A 16075-nucleotide genomic window follows, 5' to 3' on the forward strand; every position below is an offset into this window, starting at 1 on the left:
CACAAACATTGAACAACTGAACACAAGGTCATGTATTATATGTCCTGGGGAATCAAAGGTGAGTCAGGCAAGCTTCCCTCTCTCAAGTTGTGTAAAGCCCTTAGAGTCAGACTGGTTGCTAGAATAAAGATAGCGTATGAGGGGATCTCAAGTTTCAGGGGGCAGTGAGGGAGAAATGCCTTCCACAGGGGACATGAGAGCAGGCTGGGTGGAGGAGTTCCTACCTGATCTGGTTTTTATGAATGCATAAAACTATGGAGTGTGGAGCTATTAATTTTGTTGCTTTGTTTTATGAGGGTTAAGCTGTTGGTGGAAGAAATCTGTTTACTAAACTGCATGAACCTAGCATTTTGTATGTTCTTTCAAGTGTGTTCTCATTGGATAGGCGAGTCAAAGCCTCACAGACATGAATTGTTTAAAATCACCACCAGCAAAGTGATTCCAGGGACTTATACTCCTCATTCTAGCATTTGGATGAAGATACTAGCTCTGCCTCTTATCTACTGCAGTATTGAAAAGGAAGGATTTGCTAAAAGGAAAGAAAGAAACGAGGAAAAAGTAGCGTAGAGAAAGCTGACCACAGAAAGCAGGGGAGAGCAGTGGCAGGTGGGTGCGTGGCACTTCCTGAATCTGTCTCAGAGTTCTCTTCAACACCCACATTCTGGGGTTATCCCTGCCAGTCTCTTACCATGGCTGCTGAATGTCTACCTACTTTAGATAGAGCTCTTCACACAATTGCTGAATGAGTCTTTCTAAGTTAACACTTTCAATTTTAGCAATCCACAATCACAATCAGAGCCTATGGCAATTGGGTCTCAACATTCTGCTCCAGACTATACCATCCTTGCATTCATTCATTCCTTAAATGAACGTTTAGTGAAATGCAAAACATGAGCTTCCTGGTCAAGTCAGGGTACTCTGCTCTAGGTACATTCTTGAAGAGCTCTCTTAAGTATTCTTTGTCTACTCCTGACCTCTGTAGCTTGCTAATGAATGTGTTTTTCTACCACACCTGTGCAGTAAGACTTGAGAGCATTTTCTTCTTCTTTTTTTATGTTCTCAACATTTCCAGAAGCAGTTCCTTACACGTAGCAAACCCTCAATAAGCATGTGTTAATTAAATGACTTGCTAATTAAAGAAGAGAACAAATTATACAATAAACTGCTCAGTGAAACGTAGCTTCTTGAAAGAGTAGGGAAGAAACCCAGTAAGTTTAATTTTAAAATAAATAAATAAACCTCACTGTTACTAATGACTTGTTGTTTAAATTATTCTCCTTTTTGCTCTGAGTCTATGTTGACTGTTTCTCTCCATATCACTAACCATCGCAATTCAATGACAAGTGCATTAGAAGATTATATATCTTTTTACTCTTTGCACACATTTTAGGCATTTAAAAATGTATCACTTTAGTTTGAGGAGAGGAAATAAAGGCATATTTATCAAAGGAAATATTAGACTTGGTTATTAAAATATACTTATGATAATTTTCTTTTACATAGCAGTCATTTATTGAACATCTACTGTGAGAAGGGCTTTGCAGTAGGTACTGAGACTTTTGCTAGGGATCTGAGGCCTAAGGTAGGGTTATCAAAAAGAACTTAGAGGGTAGATGTGACCAAGACAGCTACATTTAAGTTAAAGTGCAGTAAGTGATAGAGTAAACTTTATAGGCTGGAAAGTCAAGGAAGATGGATGTGAGCCTTGAGCTGTGCCAGGGAAGATGAGCAGGATACCGAAGAGCAAAGAAAGGGAAAGCCTTTCAAAGTAAGAGAAGGCAGTAATACCTTTGTGTTGTATTTAGGATTTTTTTTTAACATAATCACCTTACAGCAGAACAAGATACCACAAGCGGTTTGAAACCGCTATGGAAATGTGTGTGTTCCATTTGGTGGAACTTTAGTAAGCCCTGATGGCGCATATGATAATTACCAGTTAAATGATTATTGACTTAACCTCATTCCCTAATCTTTCTCAGTATTTGCCCTCATTACCCTCATGGCCACCAAACAGCAGTTCTAAAGGGCTCCAGTGCTTTACAGACATTCTTAAATGCATTCACCGATACTCTCAGTGAGTAGGTGACAAATAGAAGATCTGCTGACAAGATGCTGTCACCGAGGCAGTCTGAGGGACTGCTCTGGTCCAGGGATATTGGTGTAACATTCGCTTAAGTTGGTAGTTAGAGTTTCTTTCACTTTACCAAAATCACTGGGTGATTAGTCTTTGAGTCCCCAGTGCCTAGTCCCAAGTGTTTGGCAAATAGATGGGGCTTAATTAAAATTTGGAAAATTGATTGAAGGTGAGGGGCATAGGAGTTTGCTTATTTATTGTTTCACTATGTGGGAAGAGCTTAGGTTAACTGTAAGGGAAAATATACAAACAAGTGATATTATCTGTGAGTAGGAGATTGAATTAAATGGAACAGAAGGTTTTCTGTATTGTGGCCTCACACCTCTCAGGTGCTGCCCATTCTTCCTCTCTAGTCTTCATTTTACCCACTTAAAAAATGACTTTCCAACTCCATTGTGCTGTTGAACAAGTAAGACCTAGAAAATAAAGTTGGAGATTTCATTGTTACTGGATCCTTTAAGGACTTTCTTAGAGACTGAATTGGGAGCTATGGGAACAGGGGAAAGTGAATGGGGAGGAGATTCATGAAACCAAAGCAGAGCTTGTCAACAGTGAAAGTTGGACATGTGGCCTGGAGACAAACATCATTTTAACAATGACTTGAGTAGTTTTCTGTCTGAAAGTAGAGAAGCAAGTGAAAAGAGAGAAAAAAATTGATGTGAGAAAAATGATTTAATTAATCACACTTTCGGTTTTTTTTTTTCTTCAATACTTGAGTGTTCTTCAACCCTATTGGTTTATCATTTATTATTGAATTCTTCGACCCTATTGGTTTATTATTACTTTCTAACTTTCTATTTAGTCTGCTTTGCAGGATGGAAACAAACAAAATGTGCATGAGAACATGTCTGTCTAAAGCAATTTCCAGATGCTTTTAGCCCCTCAGATTCAGAACCGTAAGATAGGATGACTTTCTACTTCCTCAATGAACATGTTCCACTAAGACATTTCTGTGTTTTGATGTCAGAAAACAGTTAGGTTCAAATTGACCCCCATGGCTGGTAAAACTTCAAAACATTTAGGACTTATTTTATTCATGTAAATGTCATCCTACAATTTAGCTCATCGACGTTTGACGCAATGTTAAGCTGACTAAAGTTAAATTTGGACCCAAAACCATTCGAAGCCTAAACCAGTTTCCGTCAGCTTTGAGATTTTGTGGAATGAAGATTTGCAGTCGAATGAAGGTAATGGAAGGTCCGTGGCCAATTTTCTCAACTGAGACAAAAGCCTGAAACATGAACAAGTCCCAACATAGGACTAAAGCAGGATTAATAATGACATGCCATATGATATTCAACTACAGTAATATCCTCTCTGGGCAAAACTTTATCATCAGTATTTCCTCTTGAAGCCCGGAAGCTGTGTCAGTCATTTTCTGCTTTCCCTGCTGACCTTTTGGGAAATTTTCTGACACTGATGAAATTGTCATTCTGTCACAGCGAAAGACAACAGTCATGGAAAATGGTGATTGGCAAAAGCAAGAACTCAGACTGTTCTGTCCTTGGCAGTTTCAATAAATTTCACCTCCTGATTTAAAGGAAAGTGAATGTTACTTAAAGATTTTGCAGTTTCTTTAGCACATTTCAAAACTGCCTGGCTTACCTAAGGGTAAGGCTAGACAGTCAAGAAAATAGAATATAGAAAACGTATAGTTTTAAATATTGTATGTCATCAGTTCCTCCTTAAAAGCAGAATAACATTGTACCTTTACATTTCTCATTTTTTAAAGTTGCTTTTAGTTGGTATGCATTTTTGAAAATTCAGTTTAGCTTGGCCAAGTTAAACGCATACTAGGTTGAGTTTTTCCTACACAATAGGAGGTTTTCCTTTTTATAATGTAGTGACTATTTTTTTAAGTAAATCAGACCAGATTGATCCAAGTTCTATAACTTACTACCAAGATAACTTTGGGCAGCTTATTTTACATCCCAAATCCTTAGTTTATTCAATATTAAGTGAAATAAAAAGAAATCATAATATGCACACATCTCATAGAATTCTGGAATGGGTTACACCCTTACTTAGCACCACACCTGGCATTTCGCAAGTTTGCTACATCAAGGGTCTTGGGCAACAGACTACAGGCAAAGTATTTGGCATCCAAGTCTTTCAGTGAGTTTATCTAAATAAAAAATTGGTTGTTACAATTTAAAACAAAATTAGAAAACTTTTGCCCCAAGATCCTGAAAAAAGTATTTTTTTCCAAATGGCTTAGGAAGTGATCAGTTAGTCTTTAATGAATGAAGTATCTCCTTTAAATCTAATCTAAGTCTTCGACAATTTATTCTTTGCCTCTATATTAGGAATCTCTAGAGGCTGAGTTCCCTTTCTCGGGAATTGGGAATGTGTTACTTTCCACTGATTTAGCTTCTCTATTGAGCTTCTTATTCTCTCTGTTGACTCTTAGTTCCCACACACACTCAAACTGTTGCACCATTCTCTTCATTTTCTCTGTTAGCCATTCGTTTGAAAACAATGCTAAAATTTCCTTACCAAAGCCGATTTTCGGAGTGTGGTGACAAAGCAGCTCTCTTCTCCTTTGAACCTGTCCTGATGATCACATCAACCTTTAACTAAGAAGTGGAATTGAACGTTTTGAGAAGAATGGGGGAAAGAGCAACTTCCCAACTGCTCCAACTTTCTTTTCAATTTTCCTTTTTTTAAAAAACTTTTATTTTTGGTTCAGGAGCACATGTGCAGGTTTATTACACAGGTAAACTTGTGTCATGGGGACGTGTTGTACAGATCATTTCATCACCCAGGTATTAAGCTTCGTACCCATTAGTTACTTTTTCTGATCCTCTCCCGCCTCCCATCCCCCACCTTCTGATAGGCCCCAGTGTGTGTTGTTCCCTTCTGTGTGTCTATGTGTTCTCATTATTTAGCTCCCATTTATAAGTGAGAACATGTGGTATTTGGTTTTCTGTATCTGTGTCAGTTTGCTAAGGATAATGGCCTCCAGCTCCATCCATGTCCCTGCAAAGGGCATGATCTCATTCTTTTTATGATGCATAGTATTCTAGGGTGTATATGTATCACATTTCTTTATTCAGTCTATCATTGATGAGCATTTACGTTGATTCCGTGTCTTTGCTATCATGAATAGTGTTGCAGTAAACATATATGTGTATTTGTCTTTATATTAGAACAATTTATATTCCTTTAGCTTTATACCCAGTTATGAGATTATTGGATCAAATGATAGTTCTGTCTTTAGGTCTTTGAAGAATCAGACAGCCTTTGATTTAAATATACAGAAAGTCTCTGATTTATGAGAGCGTGGCTTGCTATTTTTTGACTTTATGATAATGGGAATGCTGTAGGCATTTAGTAGAAACCGTACTTTCAGTACCCATATAACCATTCTGGTTTTTTTTTTTTTTACTTTCATTAAGATATTTAATAAACATATGAGATATTCAATACTTTATTATGAAACAGGCTTTGTGTTAGATAAATATGCCCAATTATTGACTAACACAAGTGTTCTGAGCACGTTTAAGGTTGGCTAGGCTAAGCTATGATGTTTGGTGGTTCAGGTGTTTCGTAGTTTAGTCAATGCACTTTCAACTTACCGTGTTTTCAAATTACAATGGGTTTATTGGAATGTAACCCCATCATAAGTCAAGGAGTATCTGAAGTCAGGCACACCGCCATTTATCTTTAAGCACAAATGCATGCCCTAACAACATACAGGAATGACACAGGGGAGAAATATCTACACAACTGCTCCCCTTGCTAACACAGATACTTGAAAAACTGTGACAATGCAGTGGTAATCAAAAGTCATTCCTCAACAGACTCTCTGCTGTCTATCTATCTTGTCTCTCTATGTATCTACATATGTGTATTTATTTTATCATCAAGTTTCTTTGAAAAGCAAATACAGATGAATCAAGAAAAATGGCTGGATTTTGTTCCAACCCTCTGGATGCCAGGTTGGGGACAGGCATGCTGGGTAATTAATACTGCTTTCCACTGAGTACATGCTGGGTCACACTGAGGCCTACCTGGCAGCACCAGCCTTGCTTCCAGGTCTCTCTGCTGCACCAAGTCATTCGTACAGTGTCAGGGCAGGCCTGGTGTTCTTTTCAGAACATTGCCGGGCTACTTTTTATCTCCCCGGGGGAGCTCTGAATGACTGTGATCTACCCTGTATTTCCGGGGCTGGCCCCCTCAGTGAGCTGAGGACTGAACTTGAATTGAATTGGGATCAGACTGGCTTGTGCCAAAGGGCAAAAGGCCACAGCGGGTTGTGAGAATTGGAAGACAGCTTAGGGGCCTGCTCCTCAGTGGGGTCCTTTCTATGGCTTCCCTGACAAATGGGCCTCCAGACTCTGCTTGAAAGACAGAGTTGGGTGGGAAGCCCATTTCGTTGGTAGGCTTCTCAATTCGTGGAAAGGATTTTCCTTATTTTGAACCAATATTTACTTTCCTCTAATGCCTACTGTTTCTCTTTCATTTCTCAACTTCTCCATCTCTCTTCCTGCCTCTTTGCATTTCCCTTGTCCTTTTAAACCACAGGTATCCTAATCTCCATGTGATTATTCTAAAGAGAACCATTTAATAGTAGGTTTCTTTTCAGTAATCCATTAGCTGGCATTAGGTGAGACCTGTGATTGTAATAACCATAGAACCTAAAATTAATAGGTGCTCAATACATAGAAATTACAATTTAAATACTAATACGATGCACAGGAAAGCATGGGAGCTTTGAAATCAAATAGGCCTAACTTAGATTGCAGGTCAGGTATTAACTTGCTCCAGGGTTTGTGGCTGTATTTTTCACCTTTCTAAACCTCTGTGGCTTCAGCTTTTATTTTAAAAAGTAATCATAAAACCCATTTTACAAAGCTGTCTTGAGGATCATATGTGCAAGCATCCATAAAGCATGTAGCACAGTTCCTAACACATTGTAGGAGTCTGATAAATATTAGTCTTCACACCCAACCCATCCTTCCTCAACCCACCTACCTCATAATCCCAAACAACAGTATAAAGAGATTAAGGAGGCCAGGAGGCACACTGGCTCACACCTGTGATCCCAGCACTTTGGGAGTCTGAGGCGGGTAGATCACTTGAGGTCAGGAGTTCGAGACCAGCCCGGCCAACATCATGAAACCCCATCTCTATTAAATATACAAAAATTAGCTGGGTGTGGTGTGAGGCATCTGTAATCCCAGCTACACAGGAAGGAGACTGAGGCATGAGAATCACTTGAACCTGGGAGGCAGGGGTTGCCATGAGCCATGATTGTGCCACTGCACTCCAGCCTAGGTGATAGAGCAAGACTCCCTCTCAGAAAAATAAAAAAGAGAAAGATTAAGGAGAATACAGTTTCGGCCTTCTTCTTTCTAGTACCATGACCTTGGGTAAATCACTTCACCTCCTTCATGTAACCCTATTATGTAGAACTCCATCTACCACAAAGTTTTGCTGTAAGGATCAAATGAAACAGATGGGTAATAACTTTTAAAAATCATGGTGTTTTCTCTAAGTGTAAGGTATCGTTATTGCCAGTAGTAATCCATCAGTGAATAATTGCTGAATGAATGAAGAAATGAGCTATCTATTCTTTCCACCCCATCCCTCCCCACACTGGAGCAAGGAGAGAAAGCTCAACAAACTAAGTATTGAACACTGGTGCATATATCTTATGGAAACATATGCATACATCGATAGGCACAAAAGCAGGCAAATATTCTCACATGGACATTCGGCAAAAGAGTTGTTTGACTCAGTGTTGATGTAAAATTATAGAAGTTAAGATCCCTCCTGTTACAGCTGTCAACTACTGACCCTCTTCCTCTAATTTCTTCTAGGAATTTCTATTACATCACAATGTTACGGGATCCAGTGTCGCGTTACCTGAGTGAGTGGAAACACGTCCAGAGAGGGGCCACGTGGAAAACTTCTCTTCACATGTGTGATGGAAGAAGCCCCACCCCCGATGAGCTGCCTACCTGCTACCCTGGGGATGACTGGTCTGGGGTCAGCTTGCGGGAGTTTATGGATTGCAGCTACAATCTGGCTAACAATCGCCAGGTGCGCATGCTGGCTGACCTCAGCTTGGTGGGCTGCTACAACTTGACTTTCATGAACGAAAGTGAAAGAAACACCATCCTGTTGCAGAGTGCAAAGAACAACCTGAAGAACATGGCCTTCTTTGGGCTCACTGAGTTCCAGAGGAAGACACAGTTTCTCTTTGAGAGGACATTCAACCTCAAGTTCATCTCCCCCTTTACACAGTTCAACATCACGCGGGCTTCTAACGTGGAGATCAATGAGGGTGCCCGCCAACGCATTGAGGAGCTAAACTTCCTGGACATGAAGCTTTATGAGTATGCAAAAGATCTCTTCCAGCAGCGCTACCACCACACCAAGCAGCTAGAGCACCAGAGGGACCGCCAGAAGCGGCGGGAGGAGCGAAGGCTGCAGCGGGAGCACAGGGTCCACCAGTGGCCCAAAGAGGATGGGGCCGCAGAGGGGACTGTCACTGAGGATTACAACAGCCAGGTGGTGAGATGGTGACCCCCGGCCCTCTCCTCTCTCAGGAGGGAGAGGATGAGCAGGCACACTGACCTTCTGTTGAGTTACCTTGGAGAAGCTGGGCTGTTCTGAGGCCGTCTGGCTGTGTGTACTTGATGTGGACATCTGCTTCCTTCTTTGTCTTCATTTTTATCCAGCTGGAGATTTTCCATCTTGTTCTTTTTTTTTTTTTTTGCCATTTTGCAATTGGTGATATTAAGTAGGGTAGGAATGCATCCCATATAGATCATTTTGAAGGCCAAGGAGAGCAGCACCAAAAGGAGACAGTTCCTTTGACCGCCTTTGAAGGAGCATAGAATAGTTTGGGTACCAGGAACCCACAGAGGCAGGCATGAAAAGCCGAATTATGGCTTGGATGTTCTGCTGAAACTGGTCTATGTCATACTGTCTCCCATTATGAGAATACCAGTCTGCATAAAGAAAGAGAAAAAGGAAAACATTTCAGCTCTTAGATGAGGTCTTATGCCAACCCCCACTAGGCTGTTGGCTAGCATCTTTGAACTCTATTTGAATGTGACTTAAATCACAAGTAATGTGTTTTGTCGTTGCAGTTGTTTTGAAACAAAATTATCCTATTAACGACCATAGCTAGAGACCCACATCCTGCAAAATCTGGACCTTAAGCCGTGCTTTTCCTTCCATCTTTTAGGGAATGGGGAGCGGATCCAGGACAGGTGAGGTTGTGGCCCCTGAGAAATGAACATTGGTAGGATCATTTAAGAGAAAACTTGTTTATTTGCTAATGCCTAAAGGGGTCTCACTTTACCATTGTTACTTTCAATGTGAGGAATGAATGATAAATTGAGAGAGAAAAAATATCAGGAAGATCAATATATATGCCTAGCATTTCTAAACTGGCTACATATCCTTAGATTTTAAAGGAAATATTTCAAAGTTTAACCTTTATGGAGAAGTTATCTTCTTTATGGGTTACTACCAGTCTTGAAATTTTGCCACCACAGAGAGAAAGATGTTTTTTAAAACCTTGGCCCAAAGAATAGGAGCTTAGCTCAAAAATATATTTGAGGTCACTAAATGAATAAGAACTCTGAATTAGGCCAGGAGACATGGAATACCATTCATGGGCTGGTTATCCCAGGTGTTTAGACAGACTCTGCCTCCCAGCATCTTGACTATCCCCAGCCTGATCACTGTTTTCTTCCCACACCATCTTTACCTGTTGTTAGACTGTGGCCACAGCCAGTAAATCAGGCCAGAGTGTCTAAAACTGGAATTGTGCTGCATTGTCAAGTTCTTATTTTCACCTTTGCCCAATCCTGACTGCAATCACAAGAATTTTATTGAATAATAAGGGGATATGTATGGAAGAAAGAGAAAGCTTTTGTCTAGCATTTATTAGGAGGATCAGAATGAGTGGGAAGTTTCACAACGATTGATCTGATCAAGGAGCTGAAGGCAAAATGTGTGAAACCCCTAAATCAGGTTGAAAAGCCTATTTCATTGATATCAACATGTTTGATGTTTAAGCCAGCTTTATCTAAGCCACTTCTCAGCCTCCAGAATACTCTCTCTGGGGTTGTGAGTCAGTCAGCCCACAAGCATTCATGGAGTGCTTACCTGCACAGAGGGGAGTCCAGCGGCTCCACCAGACAGACATCTGGAGATGCTTCTCTCACTGTGCTTGGCTTCATCTGGGGTGCAAGGGAAGGCATTATTGGGTGGCTCCCTTGTTCCAGGAACTGGAGGAGGCCCTTTTCATACCTTGAATATATTCTGCACAACGAATGGATATTGTCAGTCTCCATTTCATAGATGAGAAAAGTAAAACCCACAGAAAATAAGTAGCTCCTCGACGGGTTGTAAGCTAGGTCTAGTTGACTGCAAAGGCCAAGTTCTCTTTAGTTCATCACCATATCCATATGGAATAAGGGCTCGTCCTGTCTCAAGCTTCCTGCCAATGATGCAAGAAGCCAGCTGCAATTGCCCAGAAGCATCTGTCTCTAACCCATGTGGGTAGCCCAACTGTGACAGCGCCACACTAACAGTGACCCAGAGCCATGCTGCCTTGGGTCAGTCCAGCCCTCTTCACATCACTGAGCCATCAATGAGCTGAGAGATTGATGATTTTTTAGAAAGCTGTGTTTTATGCAAGGGTGAATGAAAAGAGGCCAAATAAATATTGCTTGTTACTTGGTAGACATTAGGCTCACAAAATACCTCTCCATTTTCAATGATTTTTTTCCTAAGGTAAGAAGTGAAGGAGGATTGCAGCTGGGATGAATAAGGGGCTATCTCTCTAGCTTCTCATTTCATTATTAGGATCTAATGTTCTGCCTAGAATAGCAGAACTGCAAATTATCCTTCTGCCTAGGCTTGTGACATACACACACGCATGTGTGCACACGCATGCACACACACACAATAACAATCCAGTGTTTTGTCATGTGGAAAATCAAAACAAGTTATAAAGCATTCAGATTGTTTCTTTTAAACTCACTTTAAAATTTTGGCAAGGAATTCATGCATAGCTGAGACTTGGAGGCAGCCCCTGCTCACTTCACACTGTTCCTTAGGCACCTCGGGATTGGTATCAAAGGCTTCTACTGCCTTCTGCTGAAGGCATGATGTATGGGGCTCCACTTGAGACCAGGTATCAGGATGCTCAGAGGGAGCCAGCTCTTTATGTTGGCCCCAGGCCAGGGCTGAGCAAATTAAAAAGACCGACACGGGCTTCCTCCCTCATATAATTTCATTCTAAAGCAGCAAGGTTCTCAAACCCATGGGGTCCTATGTTGATAGAAATGGAGAGGTAGGAATGCAGTTTATTCTCCAAAAATTGGCTGCCCACTTCCATGCTGAATGATGCTCAGGGAAGTGATGCCAGCAGAAGGCGTCTGGGCCCAAGGATACATGGAAGTCAGGAGTGTTAAGTCTCAGACCAAATCAACTCCAGATACATCAGTGTCAAAAGCCCAAGAAAAGCCAAAAAAGAAAAAAACAGTCCCCAAGGGTTCTACATCCTATTGACTCCTGCAGTTCTTTCCCTTCTCTTGGCAATGACAGCTCCACTACTCAGACTGGAGATTGAGATGAGACATCTTTGTGTATATGTGCATGAGTGTGTGTGTGTGTGTGTGTGTGTGTGTGTGTGTGTGTGTGTGTTTTATTAAGGACTAAGGTACACACTTATCTATTCTGTCTCCTTCTAGCTTTTAGGTAGCCTACTCTTGGAAACTGGATGAAACTGCCCTAAGAATTATTAGAATGCTCATAATAATTGGTAACATTAACAATCAGTGTTAGATAACAGAGAGGGATATCATGTATTTTTATTAAAAATGATAAAAACATCTTTCTTCTCATCTAAAAAGGTGACTTTGTTATAATTAGTTTGATCAAAAGTTTGAAGTATGAGGACTCTGTTATGCCTTTAAAGTAGTTTTTTCAAAAATCTGAGCAGGGATATTACTAATGTTGGCAAGAAAGTCCCCAAGATAGACCTAGCAAGGAGATAAGAATAGATCATTAAAAAATAAATATAAATGGATTGGATAGAATTCCCATTCAGCTGTTTTAACACAGAAATTCAAAATAGTGACTTAACATGGAAGCTATTTCTCTCTTACTTAAAGGCAAACTGGTTTGACAGCTCTGGTGTGTGACATTACCAGAAGCCTAGGCCCCCTCCTGTTGCTCTGTCATCCTGTGCTGCATCCACCTCACGGACCAAGATGGCTGCTGCAGCTCCTGCCCTCACGTTTACATTTCAGATAGCAGGGAGGAAGTAGAGGGAAGTTGCACATATTGCTTCCAGTCACATCTCATGGGTTAGAACCAAGACATCTGCCACATCTAGCTGCAAATAAGGCTAGGGAATGTCTTTATTATTGATTCTCATGTGCCTTGATAAGTGTGGTGGTTCTGTTATTAAAGAAACAATGTGGAAACGAATACCAATGAATACTATCAGTATCTGACACAAAAGGGAACCAAACAATATTTCAAGTGTTTTTTAATGTCACTTCATCATATGTTTTGCAAGAGATAAAACAGAAATTCATCACTTTGTGTAGCATTTAATGTTTTTCAAAACACTTTTGCATTTGCTCTCTCCTTTGGTCCTCATTACAATCTCATGTGCTAAATAGGACCTCTGTTCATTATGCCCCTTGCTAGTTTGGGGTGGAAAGTCGGAGATGTTGAGATTTCCCAGTGACTCTAATTTATGATCAAGAAAGTTGCTTAGAGCCCCAGTATTTTGACTTCACATCCTACTACTTTATGCAGCTCAGCATCAGTATTGGGATTGGGAATTGCAAGAATATGAAATCTAAATCTTTATGGATTTATATCATTCCTTACCTTTTTTGACTTGAAAAATGCCAGATGCTGGCCAAGTTTGCTCTCAGCTCCCTGCCTCTAGTGAGGGGGTCTCTTATTAGGAATGAAATATCCAAGATGGGTGGTGTTGCAGGGGAGACCAAAACTCAGAGGACACATTCAAATACGTCTAGCTGGGCGTCCACTCCATCTAACTCAAAAACCTATTCGGTATGAAGGCAGAGGGAATGTGCTCACAACTTCTTATTAAGAGAAATCAGTATACCTCCTCCTCAAAAAAAAAACTCCCTTTTTTTATGTCTTCTTCCCCAGGCCTCTGGTACTTTGTCAGCAACACACTGCTTTCATTCTTAAACGTTTTATTTGCTGTTAAATGAGTCCCTTTACATACTCGCTGGAGAGAGGAAATGCTTTCAGTTGTCCTAAGTTAACATCTGCACACAGAGAGTTTATCTGATTCCTTATCAACCATGACCTCTATCTGAGGTCCTGTATAATGGGATCATTTAGAGATGGAGGTTAGGGAGAGTAGGAGTAACTCTAGAGGAAAGTGTGGCTCCTAAAAGGAGGCAGATCTTTCCCAGGTGGAAAGATGACAGATTAAATATATGCCACGCAATACTGAAAAATAGAAAAATGACTAAGATACAGTTTCTGTCCTCTAGAACAAGGGCAGCCTGGAAACATATGGACTATAATTCTTTTGGCCATTTAAAAGAAACGAGTGAAGAGGATATTGAGACAGGACCAGAGCACTGGAATGGTTGTAGGGACTGAAAGCTGAGTTGGAAGGATCAGATCAAATAGAAAGCTGGTTTGGACTTACAAAAGAGTATCCCGATCTGATCGCACCTGTGACTCAAGGTTTACCTTTCCCATAGTTGCTGTGCTCCCATTGGTCACCCGAACAACTGCATGTATTCAGGTGGGGTGTTAGGGTTGGCTGGGTCTGATGATTCTACCCATTTTGTGCCATCTGGGGAGCATGCGAGGGTTCTTTCTCCAAGGCACTTTTGGCCTTCCTTCTTCTCTTCTTCCACCATCTCCACTGGAAATAAGCCAATGCCTGCTCTCTTCTCACCACATTCACCTGGACACATCTGAACTGATTCCTTGAGACTAGCCCTTCTGAGCAAGTGGGCAGGTTCTGAAACCTGTGTGTTTTGTAGCCTAATGAAGTGATGGAGTGCACATGAACTCATCTTCATAGCATGTGAAAGAACCAACCTGCCTGGCAGAGACACAGAAATTTCCAGAGGACTGGCCTAGCTATAAACACCAGCAGTATCTGCAAGACAAAAGCCCTTGAACTTCTAGGCAAGGACTCACACTAACATAGCAGTACTTCAGATCCGAGAACGCGGATGGACAGGTGTCTCTTGAGCCTGTGTTCCAAGATGTCTGTGGAAAGGATTGCAACTGTCATCCTTTGGCACACTCAGTGGAACCTCTGTGAGCTACACGTTTTGCTGCACTATGGGAACTCATCAAAGGGCCAGATTCACATCTTGCCAGAAAAACCAGTGTTCTAAGGAGCAAAAGTTTAGTGTACTTCGGTAATTGTCACATTTGTCTTCCACCTTCTTTACATTTTTTTGTTAATCATGAGATCATCTTATTTCCCCCTTTCCTTTTATTCTTTCCCAGAAGCACTTCTGGAGCTTTGATTGCATTATTTCTCTTTTAATGTATCATCTCAGTTTTGGAAAGAAAAATCTGGATCTTTATGTGGTGACCCATTTTAGATGTAAAGATAGTTATTCAATAGATAGTAAATTATTTCTCTGAAGAGATATTTCCTTTTATTTCTGTACAATAATATGTATGAACTCAGTTACTAGGGGATTGTATTGTGACATTATCAACCTTTATTGCTATTTAAAAATGATAGTTTGTAGAACTGAGGATTTCCATTGATGTGAAGCACAATTTAATGAATAAGTTAAAATATTAAACTGTTGTGATGTCAAGAGCAATTGTTTTCCCCTGTGTTTTTGTCAGAGACATTTTTGCAAAATGAGTGAAATCACTTCAACACTTTAAGGGATTTATGGAAATGGAATCCGTAGGATCAGCTTTGTCAAACTCAGGAAATCCATGCTTTCAATGCAAATGTGGTCATTGGATGTGAAACATGAAAAGCCATAAAAGACAAAGAAAATATGGGTTGAAACAATGTAGAGCCGCTGAGGCCACAGGATTTCATAAACTCTCAAAAACATAAGCTGCTAAAACCATGGTTCTCAGTAACTTTCCCCCTCCCTGCCCACCCCAGCACATTGAAATCCACTGTGAAATGTGAAAAAGCCTCCTGGAGTTGAAGGGATGAGGTACAGATTTGAGAAACAGTAGTGGGAGAGAAACAGGGATTGGAGCAAAGGATCTGGGAATTCAGCCTAAAAGAAAGAATGAGAAAAGGAAGGAAAGGAGGGAGGGGAAGAGAAAAAACAGCAGAAGAAAATCACGAGCACTAACATGGGCCTCTCTAGAATGTTAATGTGTATTTCTCCAGTGTGAGATTTTATTTTTAAATAACTAATTCCTATAATATAAGCAAAGGAGAAATTTTTAGTACAGGAAAAAGCTCATTCATTCAAAACTTTGTTGAACAATGCAACTTACTTGATATGGTTCAGCTGTGTCCCCACCCAAATCTCATCTTGAATTGTAGTTCTCATAATCCCCACAGGTTGTAGGAGAGACCAGGTGGAGATAATTGAATATCATGGAGGTCATTTCCCCCATGCTGTTCTCGTAATAGTGAGTTAGTTCTCATGAGATCTGATGGTTTTATAAGGGGCTTTTCTCCGGCTTCACTCTGCACTTCTTGCTGCCACCACGTGAAGAAGGATCTGTTTGCTTCCCCTTCTGCTGAACTGTGAGTCAATTAAACTTCTTTCCTTTATAAATTACCCAGTCTTTGGTACGTCTTTACTAGCAGTCTGAGAACAGGCTAATACATTATTTTTTTGTTCTGTGGAAGTAGGAATTGTGTATTCCTTTCTTGCTTATGGGTGAGATTTGTAACCTTAGAAAAGTATCATTTGACCATGTCCCTCTATCTAGTGGGAATCATAGGCAAGGGAA

The 16075-nt window shown here is 40.6% G+C and overlaps 1 protein-coding gene across 1 annotated transcript in view; it reads left to right on the top strand.

Moving 5' to 3' along the window:
* The window catches only part of HS6ST3 (heparan sulfate 6-O-sulfotransferase 3), a 750318-nt gene extending 735354 nt beyond the window's left edge, over positions 1-14964 (top strand). Inside the window, exon 2 of the mRNA XM_035275436.3 lies at positions 7960-14964. Within this exon, the coding sequence (XP_035131327.1) occupies positions 7960-8668 (709 nt within the window). The 3' untranslated portion in view covers positions 8669-14964. The remainder of the gene's footprint in view (positions 1-7959) is intronic.
* Positions 14965-16075: the final 1111 nt, after the last annotated feature.

The sequence above is a fragment of the Callithrix jacchus genome, chromosome 1 (assembly GCF_049354715.1).
Source record: "Callithrix jacchus isolate 240 chromosome 1, calJac240_pri, whole genome shotgun sequence".
Lineage (NCBI taxonomy): Eukaryota > Metazoa > Chordata > Mammalia > Primates > Cebidae > Callithrix > Callithrix jacchus.